The sequence below is a fragment of the Homalodisca vitripennis genome, chromosome 2 (assembly GCF_021130785.1).
Source record: "Homalodisca vitripennis isolate AUS2020 chromosome 2, UT_GWSS_2.1, whole genome shotgun sequence".
In the NCBI taxonomy this organism is placed as follows: Eukaryota; Metazoa; Arthropoda; class Insecta; order Hemiptera; family Cicadellidae; genus Homalodisca; species Homalodisca vitripennis.
The window spans coordinates 209,564,830-209,578,806 of NC_060208.1; the positions used below are offsets into that span (position 1 = coordinate 209,564,830).

General features: G+C 35.1%; 1 protein-coding gene across 3 annotated transcripts in view; it reads left to right on the top strand.

Annotated features, from left to right (window-relative positions):
* LOC124355374 (guanine nucleotide exchange factor subunit Rich) overlaps nucleotides 1-13,977 on the top strand; it is a 47,675-nt gene that overhangs the window by 6,341 nt on the left and 27,357 nt on the right. For all 3 annotated transcript variants that reach the window (XM_046806491.1, XM_046806492.1, XM_046806493.1), the window contains exons 5-11: nucleotides 1,039-1,172; nucleotides 1,293-1,384; nucleotides 2,146-2,419; nucleotides 4,455-4,595; nucleotides 9,044-9,256; nucleotides 10,064-10,242; nucleotides 12,892-13,082. In XM_046806491.1, the coding sequence (XP_046662447.1) occupies nucleotides 1,039-1,172; nucleotides 1,293-1,384; nucleotides 2,146-2,419; nucleotides 4,455-4,595; nucleotides 9,044-9,256; nucleotides 10,064-10,242; nucleotides 12,892-13,082 (1,224 nt within the window). The remainder of the gene's footprint in view (nucleotides 1-1,038; nucleotides 1,173-1,292; nucleotides 1,385-2,145; nucleotides 2,420-4,454; nucleotides 4,596-9,043; nucleotides 9,257-10,063; nucleotides 10,243-12,891; nucleotides 13,083-13,977) is intronic.

Here is a 13,977-nt window from a genome sequence, read left to right on the forward strand (position 1 = left end):
GTTATTCTGTTTGATAAGATCTCAGTGCATCCAGTGGCCCTTGAGGATGGGCAAAAGAAATGAATAAACAACCCCAATGAATAGATGATGTTAACAGCTTGGTGCAGAAACTGTGTGATGTACAAAATTTGAAAGGATTACAGGATTTTGCAGTCATTCTATGTTACATATATAAAACACATTATATTTGAGAATTTACCTCTTTTCAGATGTCAACAAATCCTTAAACATAAAGCAAAAATAATAACGATCCAAAAAATAATTTAAAGAAAAACATTAGGACAATACTATGTGTGGTTATTCTTCTTTTTAAAGAGAACAATAATGTTATCATCAAAACTATGGATTATAGGCAAGGATTTTAATTTGATTTTTTTTTATTTATAGGAAATGAACTACACAACTAAATAAGAAGCAAAGTACTTTGTTGATTTTCTATACAATTTAAATATTTAAATTTGTTTTTGATTTTAAAAATTATATAAAGAAAAGTTAAAAATTAATTATAAATACAACAGATATTTTGTTTTAAAATAAACAAATTGGTATTTAGCTGTCTGGATACAGCAAATAAAAGCTACACCTGCCTTGGGCAGTTTTGTAGTAATCTACAGTTAAATATAACCTTCTCGTTCAAGAATTATTTTATTTTTAAATTAAACAATTAAATTGTTTTATATTATACTACAAGGCAATTTTATTGTACAGAAAAGTTAAATTCTGCAGGATAATTTGTATAAAGTAATTTCTGTGCTGTTGACAAGATAACACTAATCTGTCCACTTGGATTACAAACACTAATTAATATTGTACTGACAAACACAAATATCACGTTGAGGAAATAACGTTTAGTACTGTTGGTACACAATATACATTTTTTACTATTTACATATTTATTTTTTTAATCTATTGGGAAATTTAAAGTATGAATAATCAAAAAGTAACAGTTTTCTTTTATTAGGTATAGATATTTTCAATTAATTGTATTCAAAGTAGTTAACCTATTTCAAGTGTGAGATTAACGTTTGGTTTTTCCAGCTGTTCCGATTGTGCAGCAGAACACGTACATCACCGACATCGAGTACTCCCCGTTGATCGGAGGCTTCGCAGTGGTCTTCAACGATGGCCGAGCCGCATTCCTCACGGCTGCCTCTCTCAAGTTCGATCCGAACGTGAGTGTTGTACGATCATATCACGACATCTTAGGACAAAGCCAATTTTTGGTTTGAAATAATTGTGTACATAACACAACGTACGTATTTGGTTAAATAATTAATAAAATTTTGTTGCAGCAAGTGCAGGGTATCTGGGCACCAAATATGGATGACGCCACATGTGCTACGGTCAACCATAAGTACAGGCTGATCACTTATGGAAGGAAAAGGTAAAAGTCACACAAAGTACTGGTCACTTATCTCATTGTATTCACTGTTATTCTTAATTGGAATGTTATGCAGTGTTTTATGGAGAAGAAATGTTATAGAAGTGGTTCCAAAGATAGTGTCTAGTGTCTTATATTAAAGGTTTTGTGTGGGCATAATTAATTGTTAAGTTTAAACAAATCTATCCTTTACTAATTATTTCTTAAAACTATGCATAGTGTTTTGTATCAATATTAGCATTATATTTTTTTTAATCGGACAGAACCGTAAAATAACATTTAAGTCAGATCTTAATGTATTCAGTGAAGCTATTAAAATAAGACAGTTATCAAAAGCTTCGTCAGTCATTTAGAGAGTCAGATTCATAAAAAAAATCTAAAGTATCTGGAAATCGAACTGAGATAGAAAACTTATGGATGGAAATGAAAATAAGTTAGTAAGCCACGGATATATTTGGTTATGGCTCTGTATGAGACACAGAACTGATAAGCAGGTGGTCGGAGTTAGAAAAAGGATGCTTGCCTCCCCCTACCACAGAGTGAATGTCGTTTATAAATACTTCCTTGACAACCGCGATAAGCATGGAGCGTGCACCGGGTATTTCGAAGGCCTTTTGTGAACTAAAAACCTTTCTAAGAGACAGTCTATAATGTAGGAGATAAATGTATTTGGCGTTTTGGTCAAAGTCTACCATTCTAATATATCCGCTACGGCGTAGGAAGGGTTAAGGATGTGGGACTCCTGTACTAAACCTTATGGACAGTTCACAGGGTGCGGTGTACTGTATAGACGAGAGCAGCGGGGGACTGGAGTTGAGTCACCAGCTGACTCTCAGCAGCCAGGTGTATCCTGGTGAGGTGGGGCCAGTGGGCTGTGTGAGGTGGACTCCAGACGGCTGTGCTCTGGCGATGGCGTGGAGCCAAGGTGGCTTCTCTGTGTGGAGCACGTTTGGCGCACTGCTGGTGTGCAGCCTCGGCTGGGACTACGGCCTGCACGTGGATCTCGCCAAGCACAACCCCCTCCTCGTCACTGACATGGTGAGTACGAGTGTCTGCTCACGTTGAGGCAAGTGTTGGCTGTGGAGAAACAATCCCGAGTTTCTCTCCGTAAATACAGTGTTAAACCTCACTCACTTTTACTCCCTTATTTGTATTGTGGCGTTGTGGAAGATGTCTCAATTTTAAAGAACTTGTCAATACGCATCCAAACGATTTTTAGTTTTTCTTGTAAAGTTTGTCATTTCGTACTTAAGTGATGAAGTAAAAAGAACTTTGAGATTTTCTTTCTGATTAACCAATAAAAATTTTGAAAAAACTAGGAAAGCATTTGGACACATAATAATTATATCTTTGACCTTCCAGAAGTCACATCACGGAAGTTACCTCCAGGTCTAAGTTCATTTCTTAATTTTTCTAAGAAGCATGTAGTCGGCAGATATTTTAGTTACTTTACGAGCCTCTTTCCTAGAATAAGACTTCTCCACCCCGTTCTGTTACGTCGTTTTGTGTTAGCCTTGCAGTACTAATTGTGACACCCTGGAGATAGGTTCCGTAAGAATTTTCACGTGGCGTGAGACCTGGAGTTTGCGTGTGATACTCAAATTATAAATGTACAAGTTTTTACAATTTTGTTTAAATGTTCATTCAGTGCTTTATTGTATTTGGTAAAATGAACATTGACGATGATCATATAAATGTGTTAAATTGTACTTTATTGTAACAATTGTATTGTTAAAAACAAAGATTTGTTAGATTAATTAATAAATGAAGCATTTAATAAGTTTATTTATACTTTTTAAGTACAGGGTCCAGCAGTGTATAATTTTTAATCACAATTGTCTGGCTTATAAATCCAGTATAATGTCATTTGATAACAGAAAGGAAGTTATGTAATGAACATTAACGATTACCAAGATTGCAGTAAATTATTTAATTACAAGTTTGCTAATGAGGAAGTAAACTTCAGACTGGCATGATTATGATTGTGAAAATCTAATCTAGTATACACATCATAAGTCACAATAAAACTGACATTTAGTCTGTACTATTTCTTTCTCAGAGCAAATAACTAGTGGAATAAAATAAAAAATGTAAAAATGTAAAAAGTAAAGAATGTCTTATTTTACCAGGCGAAAATGTATATTTTAATAGAAAATGTATTTAGATATAAATTGACATTTTTCATCATTGATACCAAATCATCATCTATTGTCCAGTAAAAACATTTATGCAAGGTCTATTTAAAAGTCTATAGAAATTTATTTAAAACACGAGCAATCAATGTGAATGTTTAGCTCCATGTCACCTTCCGCTGAAATATGACGCTATTCAGCGATCACATAAGACCAATTGGTCTTATTACATACTACTACGCTATTACATACTTGACTCCTGAGTATCGAGTCATACTGGATGTCTGGCTCAAAGACTTTAAGAGCAATCAAAAATGTTTCTGATAGAGTCATGTTTATCAATTTTCAAAGAATTTAAAATAATGACTCTTCCATACTTATATATTTATTGCTGCTAGATCGATGTTAAGGGATCTTTAAATACCCTTCCTACAAGAAAACAGACTCATGATTATTTTACTAGGAAAAACCATCTTCTTCACTTAGTAGCATTAGTAAGAGTAAAAACAACCAGATGTAGTCATATATGTATGAAGATTAAATTACTCAATTAAGTGTTTGTCTAATTTTAATAGCTATTATATGTCTTTGTTTTTATTGTAAATTTTATTTTATTATTAGTCTTTTAATCTAAAATCACTTTGTTGTCTTGTCTAAATGTGTTATCTGTAGAACAAAGTTTATAATATATTTTAATTAAACCATTGTTATTTTGTAATATAATTTTATTGTTAATTTGTGATTATATTGTATGTTAAACAATTATATAATTGTAATTTTTAGTAAATATGAACAGAATAATTATAAGCCTATGACTTTGTTACTCTGTTTTTGTTTAAAGACAATAAAAACTTCTTGATTCTTGATATCAAGTAACTAATTTAAAATTCAATTAAATTTAATTGTTTTTCTTTACTAATTTTGTTTGCTCGTGTTGGCAGGAATGGTCGTCAGAGGGCTACCAGCTGTGGATGGTGAAGAGACATGATCCTGGAGGGAACAATAATGGAGAACCGGAGACTGTGGATACCGTCATTCAATTAGGCTTTGTCAAAAGTGCCTTAACTGTAAATCCCTGTATGGTAAGCTAACAGTGACATAGCCTACTGCCATTGTTATTGTACCTCTATATAAAGATACTCGCCTTCGGCTCGCTGGGGGCTATATCCCCAGGCCCCGGAGATGGGTATTAGCAAATTAATCCAAACATTAGATTAGGGGTCAGAGTTTAAAGTAGACCTATTATATTATTGAATTTTAACCAAAGTTATGACTTCAAGGGAATTTGTGGCTTAATCATTAGAGATATGACAAAAAGTTACTGGACCTTTTTTGTATATTTTATATGTGTGGTGGTGCAGGTAACTTGTTAGTTTTCACCAGTCTTTTTCTTTATTTTACTTCACTCAGATATTGTGACCCACTCTTTGGAATAACAGGGTAGTTTTTGTTTTTTGATTAACAAGTAAATGAATAACCCGAATCGTATTCTCTACTAAACTAAACAAATTGGTTTATTCCCGGTCATTACTAATCACAATCATCGAGATATGGATGTGAAAGGTGGATCAATGTCTACGGCATAAGATGACTGCTACTGTGGATGAAACTCATTTAGTGTTAAAGACTATCACTAGCCTTGAACTAATGCGTCTTGCCTGAAGAGAACAATTCAAAAATCTATTTCAGAATTCAAATTTTTTAACATGCTTCCAAACAATCTTAAAAATGCTATGAGTTGTACATTATTTAAAATTGCATTAAAAGAGTTGTTGTGGAAAAATAAAATTTAATATTACGGGTTGTTGTTGTCTTGTTTTGTTTCTTTGTAGCTGCATTAAACTCTTTTTTCCCCAGGGATCATATTATCCTAAATGGATCCATTATGTATAATTATATTAATTGATGTTATTGAATATTGATAGGACCTAATTTGTTATGATCGTTATTGAAAATACATTCCAAATACAATTAAGGTAACTTGTATATATTTATTTTGTTGTTCTTTGAATAATTTTATCTTACAGTAAATTTAAACATGTATATGGGTATATTTTTACTAAGTTAAATTGTTGTTAGGATTAAGTTTTTTTTAAGAAATATTAATTATTGCTATTGTATTTCTGGAGAATTTTTGGTATGTTAATTTGAAATTTGTATTTACTATTTTTAATATTGTAACAGCATTATTGGTGAGGTGTTTGCTCATGTAATAAAACTGCATGGACTTGACCACAAATTCGTTTCAAAGAATAGAATTAGTAAATAGTATCATCATCATCATCATCATCGTCAGACGTTTCCGTTCTCACGGGTCGTCGTCGTACACAGCCTCCTCCACTTTAGTCTATCCTTCCAGGTCTCCTCTTCATCCACCTGTATTTTCTGTAGTCCCCTTCTCTCTATGTCTTTCCACACTTGGTCCTCCCATCTTCCTCTCGGTCTTCCTCTTGGTCTTCTTCCTCCTTCCTCCTTCTCCAGTGCTATTCTAGGCATTCTATTATCTCCCATCCTCTTCACATGCCCCATCCACTGTATTCTTCTTCCTTCCATTGTCTCTTGCAGTGAAACTACCTTCAATCTTTCTCTGGTTATTTCGTTCCTTATTCTATCTCTTCTTGTAGTCTTCTCTATCCCTCTTAAAAATCTCATTTCTGCAGCTTGCAATCTGCTTAAATCATTTTTAGTCCACGTCCACGTCTCTGCTCCATATAATAAAATTGGTTGGAAATAAGATTTATACATCAATACTTTTGATTCTTTCCCAATGTTCCAACTCCACACAATCTTCTTCACCATATTGAAAAACTTTCCACTCTTCCATATTCTGTTTCCTATCTCTTCTCTTATTGTGCCCCTATCTGTTATGATACTTCCTAAATAACAGAATTCCTTCACCTTTTCAAGTCTTTTTCCTTCAACTAACACGTCTTTGTTATTTCCATCCCTTCTCTCTACTTTCATTACTTTACATTTTTGTATGTTCATCTCTAAACCATATTTCTTCGCCACTTTTGCCCATTTGTTTAACTCTCGTTCTAACTCTTCTTCCCTATTTTCCCATATCATTATGTCATCCGCATATGCTATTGTCTTAAGTTCTTCTGCTCCTCTGTTTCCTTGTACTTCTAGAATAATTTCATCCATTATAATATTGAAAAGGAAAGGTGACAATATGCTTCCCTGCCTTACTCCTCTCTCTGTTTTAAAAGTATCTGTATATTTTTCTTCAATTCTTACCCTGTTTTTACATATGCCGTACAGGTTCTTTATTCTTTCTACTATTCCCTCACGCAATCCTCTCTTTCTCATACTCTCCCATATCCTTTCTCTCAGTACCTTATCATATGCCTTCTGTAGGTCTATAAACGCTACCATTGTATCTTTTCCGTATTCCCACCTCTTTTCTAACACTTGTCTCATCACAAAAATAGCATCCACCGTTGACCTACCTTTCCTAAAACCACATTGCTCCTCTCTTCCTGTTTCTTCCAGTACTGGTCTAATTTTCTGCAACAGTATTTTTTCATAAATTTTTTGTGTATGGCACAACAAAGTTATTCCCCTGTAATTCTCGCATTTTTGCTTATTGCCTTTCTTAAAAATCGGTACTATTATTCCCATTTTCCAGTCTTCTGGTATCTTCTTTTCCTTCCAAATCACTCTCATCACTCTGTACAACCATTGAATTCCCAATGGGCCCGCCGCCTTTATCATCTCAGCCGTCAGCTCGTCTATTCCCGCAGATTTCCCCTCTTTCATCTCTTTAACCGCTTTTTCCAATTCGCACATACTAAAATCCTCTTCATCTTCTGTCTCCTCTGTCATATCTCTTCTTTCCTCTTCATTTTCTGTTCCTTCCAGTAGTTCCTTAAAATACTCTTTCCACGTCTTCAAAACCTCTTTCTCCTCCCATTTGATTTCCCCTGAAACATCCACCACCTTAGTCAACATTTCTTTAGGTTTCGTCTTGTTCCTTATCACCCCATAAAAAATCTTCTTATTTCCTTTGAAGTTTGATTTCAGTTTTTCCTCAAAATCCTTCCATGTCCTCTCCTTTGCCTCCTTCATCATCTTTGCTGATGCCCTTGCAAGTCTCTTCCATTTATCCCTCTTTTCGTTTGACCTATCCTTAAACCATTCTCGCCAAGCTCTATTTTTGTTTTTAACTGCTTCAGCAATTCTTTCATTCCACCAAGGGGTCTCTTTATCCCTTCTTTTACCTGAAGTTCGTCCACATGTTTCTTCTGCAGCTTTGACTATAGCATTCTTGAAATTTGTCCATTCCTCCTCTCCTGTTTTGACCTCCCCCTTGGGTATCGTTCCTCTAATGTTATTTACAAACTCCTCTCTAACTTTCGTATCTTTTAACTTCCATGTCTTGATTCTTGTTAGTCTTTTGCATGTATCCTTTCCAAACCTCATTCTTTGAAAATCAGCTACCACCAGCCTGTGATCTCCTCCCATACTTTCACTGGGTATAACTTTTACATCTGCCATGTATGGCTGCAGGCATTTCCTCACTAATATATAATCTATTAAACTTGGCTGTTCACCATTCCAATTGTATCTTGTGTATTTGTGGCTATCCCTTTTCTTGTTCCAGGTGTTCCCTATCACTATATCATTCCTTAAACAAAAATCCAGTAAATTTTCTCCTTCTAAATTCCTTGTTCCTACTCCATAACATCCCATTACCTCTTCATATCCTTGTCTAAACTTACCCACTTGTGCGTTAAAATCCCCAATTATTATTGTTCTCTCTTCTTTTACTTGTCTTTCCAGATCCTCTTCAAACTCTCTCTTCTCATCGTCCGTGCATCCTGTTTGTGGTGCGTATACCTTTATTATGTCCATTATCTCCCCCTCCATTCTGACCGTAACCTTAATAATTCTTTCACTTACCACATCCACTTTCATCACTCTGCTTGTCATCTTTTTGTCCATGACTATAGCTACTCCATTTCTTCTTCCAATTTCTCCTCCAGACCACCAAATCCTGTATCCCTGTCCCACTTCTCTACTTCCACTACCTTTCCACTTTGTTTCACTGATTCCCATTATGTTTATTCTTCTTCTCTTCATCATCTCTACTACCTCTTCTAACTTGTTCCTAAGCGTCACAACATTTATTGTACCAAATCTTAACCTTAAACAATTGCCGGGTTGTTGCCGTAAATTTCCATCCTTTCCGAGGCTGTTCTTATTTTTGAAAGCAAGTTTTATCCACTACCGGCTTGCTAGACCTGACATAGCTTCACCAGAGCCCCGTTAGCCGTCTCTTTGAGCCGTTGCCCGTCCCTCACGACGAGGACGAGGGGTTGGACTTAGAGGGACAGTAAATAGTATATTTAGTGAAAATCCAGACAAACCCAAATAGGGTTTTTGCATTCATGAATAAAATGATTATTGTAATTGTTGTTATTTCAAAGAACAAATAAATAAAAAATGTTCAAAATTATACCCTTCTAGTAGTTGTTGTATTTTATTCCTGTTATTTTATGTGATATGATTTGTTATATGTTCACAGAGCCACCAGACTCATCTGTATCTGCAAGGTGAAGACAGGCTGTATGTAAACCTGAGCCCAGGACTGACCAAGGTATACGAGATGCGACGAGGAGCGCTGGACGAGCCAGAGCCTTCGCCACACCTGCGTGTCACGTCAGCACTCGTCGAGAGCAAGCAGTGGCTCGTCATTCTCCTACCCTCCACCTACTCGGGAACCAACTGGCCTATCCGGGTACTGTCAGTAGACATCAACATGCTAGTTCTTTGTTTTATGATAAACTGAAAAAGTTTTAACACCGCCGTTACTGTAGGCATTCTCCAAATGATACATTAAAATGAAATTAGATATGCAAGAAAGGGTCAGTAATGGCGGAAATGGAAATTTTAAAATTATATTGCGTTGTAATTGACTGCCGATCTGTCAGCTTGAATGTGTGCTACACGTAAAGAAAAGAAAATATTTTTATGAATACTTGTGGTACAGGTATCATTCACGGTTGATGATGACTGTCAAAAACCATTGTGTTGTGAGCTGAGAAATTTATTCTGCGGACAGTATAAAACCAATATACTGCCAAAAGATGCCATGATAGCCCATGAAGTACACAAAGTTAAAAAAGAACGTTTCGACCAATTTTCATTGAATAAACATTTTTCAATGCAAAATCTTCTTAGTTTGAATAATGTTTAGCTTGATATAGTAATTTTACAATTTTTAACTTATAAAGGTCTGGAGAACAATTCATAGATCATGTGCTCTACATGACCGCTTTACATTATAGGTGATCTTATAAAGGTTAAACTAATTAAATTACTTTCAGAAAATAACCAGTCAATTAGAAATAAAAAAAAGGAAAATTCAACTTATAACATTTTAAAACTTGTTGCAGTTTTTGGTGTTAATGTAAAAAGCACCCCCAAAGAGATATTTGGAATTTTATAAAATTATTTAAAGTGTTTATTAAAAGTAATTAAAATTTTAGACAAATAACGTGCATTAGACCTGCACTCAGTTGAGATGAACCATTCCCTGTGACAGTATACAGCGGTGGATGCGGACGGAAGTCACATCGCAGTGGCAGGCCGGACCGGTCTCGCTCATTACTCCTTGTCCACCAAGAAGTGGAAGCTGTTCGGCAACGAGACTCAAGAGAAGGACATGATAGTTACCGGGGGCCTGTTGTGGTGGCGACAGTTCATCATAGCCGGCTGTTACAGGTGAGAAATACTGGGGGAGTCGTGTCAGTTCGCAACTACTTGTATCAGAGAGTAATCATTTTGACAGTGGCGATAAACGAGCTGTCTACGATGTCAAACTTTGGATCCTGTTTGTGACCGAAGCACTTTTTATCAGTACCATCGACCTTATACTGTATCGACTCTCCCCTTTATTCTGTTTGATAAGATCCTTGCACAGGCCAGTGGCCCATGAGGACGGGCAGAGTAAGACTTAAAGAACAGCCGCTGTCCTCTTTTTTTGGGGATTGGGAAAGGATACTTTTTTTGGGTTACCATCACCCAAGCCTTTCTATTAAAAGTCTTGTCTTTCTGTTTTACCAACATGTGATTTTGAAATTGATTGGTAAATAATTGAATTTTAATAATTACTTATGTTTGTCTGATTCTAACTTGATAATATATTGACTAGTAAAGGAAGAAGTTTTCATTTGAGGAGTAATAGTAGTAAGAACTTTCGTTGGTGACCATGTGTTGGAAAATGTACTTACTTTAATGTGTTATATTTAAAACAGTTTTCAACAAATAAATCAGTGATTTGAACGCAGTATAAAAGAATTTACACAATTATTGTTTCCTTACTAATCAAATTCTACAGAAAATCGAAGAGGTGAGTGATAATTATATACACGAGGATATAAAAGTTTATAAACTGAAACAAACACAGGAGTTAACCTACATGTAAAATGTAATGAATTTAGTCAGGACTTGAGCAATAATTGGAATTACAAACATTTTAATTAAAAATTTTAGAATTTGATGTATTAATTTAAAAAAAATAGTGCAACTAACTTAACCCATTCGCTGCTGAAAAATTATACCAAGACGTACCCTTTGTGTTGAAATGTCTGGAAATGGCATTAGAGCCACAAATCCGTACTCCTGATGTGCGTTCTGGCCCATCAGTCATCAGTCGCCGGCGGACCCCGCAGCACCTGGCGTTGTTACTCATGTACTCTCGCGCACAAGCTGCACTGCCGAACGCGGTCAAGAACATCAACCGCGACCACATTTCATCACTACGCACTTTTATTGTACATTGTGTCCTAAATTTAAAAAAATTAAACTAAAATTAAACTATTTACACTATAAACAATCCTCCCACTTATGTTCAAATTTAGTAAATTGTATAGGTCTCATTCTTGAAGTTGTTATTGTCCATTGTGGAGCTGTAGTGTATATGTCGGGGTCCTCATCAGCATAATTTACCGACAATCCATCATCAGATTCCTCATCTGATATGTCATCCACAGCGCGTTGAACAGGGTCATCTACGTCAACATAGTCTAGATTTTCAGGTTGTAACTCGATGCGGGTAGCACTTTTACATTTAGCAACACTAACGTGGGATATATATTCGACTTAAACTTGAACACCATCAATTAAATTAGTTTATTAACAATGAAAAAATTCAATTAATAGAACAGAAGAAGTAACTGTGATGAATTTGAATCTATATGAATAACTGTAAGTATTTTTCAAATGAACTGAATTTTTCTGATCCAGCCCAGAGAATATGTTTTTGTACTACAGCAGCTACCTCAGTTCTTGGAGGTACAGGGCTTACTGCCTTGTAAGGTCAAGTATTTAAATGCTAAAAAATTTAAAAAAAAATATTTTTAACGAATACAATGTTTAGCTCTGGATCAGTTCACTTATTGGTTACATGACTCACAAAAACACAGTTAAAATTCGCAGTTGGGTGACCATTTGAGGTGCTCTATGTGGCCTTCTCTGATATCTTTACATTCTTGTATCCCCTGACTGTACTTTACTCACTATACCATTTGATTTGTGTTAATGGCTGTACAAGAAGGAGTACGCCACACTACAAGTAAAAGACCACTGAGATTGCTCACAAAATTTCAAACCTATAGATCATTTCATTCTCAATGTATCCTGCGGGCAGATAGACGGACAGTCAAAAATACATTAAAGAAATTTTCACATCCTCCTCTTCAAACTTCTGAGTGACAGTCTCCTGTCAGGCATGAAAGACATTGAGCCAAAATCCATGGTGGAACATGTTGCATGTGCACTATCCTAGAACTCATTCTTGTCTATGTAGAAATTAAGTTTAATATAAAATTTAAAGTCTACAGATAAAATCTTTTTCGAGATATCTTGCCACGTGATACATTCACATTTATGATAATTCAGATCAAATAATAAAAGTTCTGTGAGCTATAGTGTAGGAGTGCGCTAAAATAAAATCTTTGAAGCAACTTTTAACATTGACTTTCAACTTTATATTATATTTTTATTTTTACTCTATGGTTAAAAATGTCACATGTTAAAATGTCACATGATTGTACTACTCTGTTTATTCTATTATTTTCTCGTAGTCATCGTGGTTACCCCAGTAAGACCAATGTAAAAATATTTGCTAAAGCTCAACCAAATTCCATGGAGTGACATGCACCACCATTGAACTCAGTGTTGTGTGTATAGAAATGAAGCTTCATGCAAACTTTCTAGTGTACAGGTCAGTTTGTTTTCGAGATATCGTGTGGACAGACAGACAGACAGACAGACAGACAGACAGACAGACAGACAGATATTAATTTTCCAACCCCTCGAGTGATATTCTTCACTAATGCTCAGCCAATAAAAGTTGTATTGTGTATGCAGTATTCCTGATGACCAAGACCAGATTCGGATATATCCACGTGATGTGAGACTTAGTAACGACTACATGACCGTGGCGCAGCTGGCCGCGCAGATCCTGCTGCTAGACTGTCTGCGTGACCGTCTGTTAGTTTTCTCCGCAGATGGCCAGATCAACATCTTCACATTGGTTCAAGTTGACAACTCAAACTCAGGTAGTGGTCTTCCTTTGTAACTTGTGAGTAGAAGAACAGTATAACCTCTTTTATTCAGATTTCTGGATTATCAAGATTGGTTTTACAGAGTAGAGGAGTTACATTTTTGTTGGAAAAATTACAGTTTTTGTTGAAGTTCTAGCGTGCAATATAATAACAAATCAATAATACTGTAGCAGGCCTACTAGATGATGATAATTGTAAATTTGGAAGACGTAAATGGCTGGCTTCAGACTGATCGTACTTCCCTGAAAAGTGTATACAAAACAATCTGACTGAGATTTTACAAAACGGTAAACAAAATTTTTACTCGTGTTATAAATCAATCTCTGGAAAACGAAATAATAAATCAACTCTTCTTTTCTGTTGCTACATTTCTAACAAATACATTCTTACTATCTACATATAATCTATTGTGTTTTTTTGTGTCACTGTTTTATCTTAATCACTTTTGGTTCTTCCAATTAATCCGGATAAACAAGGTTGTACTATTTGAAGTGACTCATTTTTTGCCATTTCTAGCTGCAGTCTGTATGGCCATTGTAATTGTTGTTTCAAGCGGTTATTGGTATGAGTGCAAATCATTTATAAAAAATTTGTGTTGTGAATAAAAAGCTATTTACAACTGCAATGGCAGAATTAAAAAATTTTTTTCAACTTAATGTTCTAAGCTAACTTGGTAGCTATTAGAAGTTGTGGTGAGAAAGAAATCTTTTCCTCCATTAATTATCTTTTTCCTTATGTTCACAGTCAGCTTCTCCCCTGATCTTACACAAAATAATAATAATTTATTACAAATAAAAGAAATACATTTTACATTTTAACTGTAGGTGCTAGTGTTTTATTTTATTTTTTTGGATGTACATAGTAAACTATGGGAGAGCAACCGTAGTAG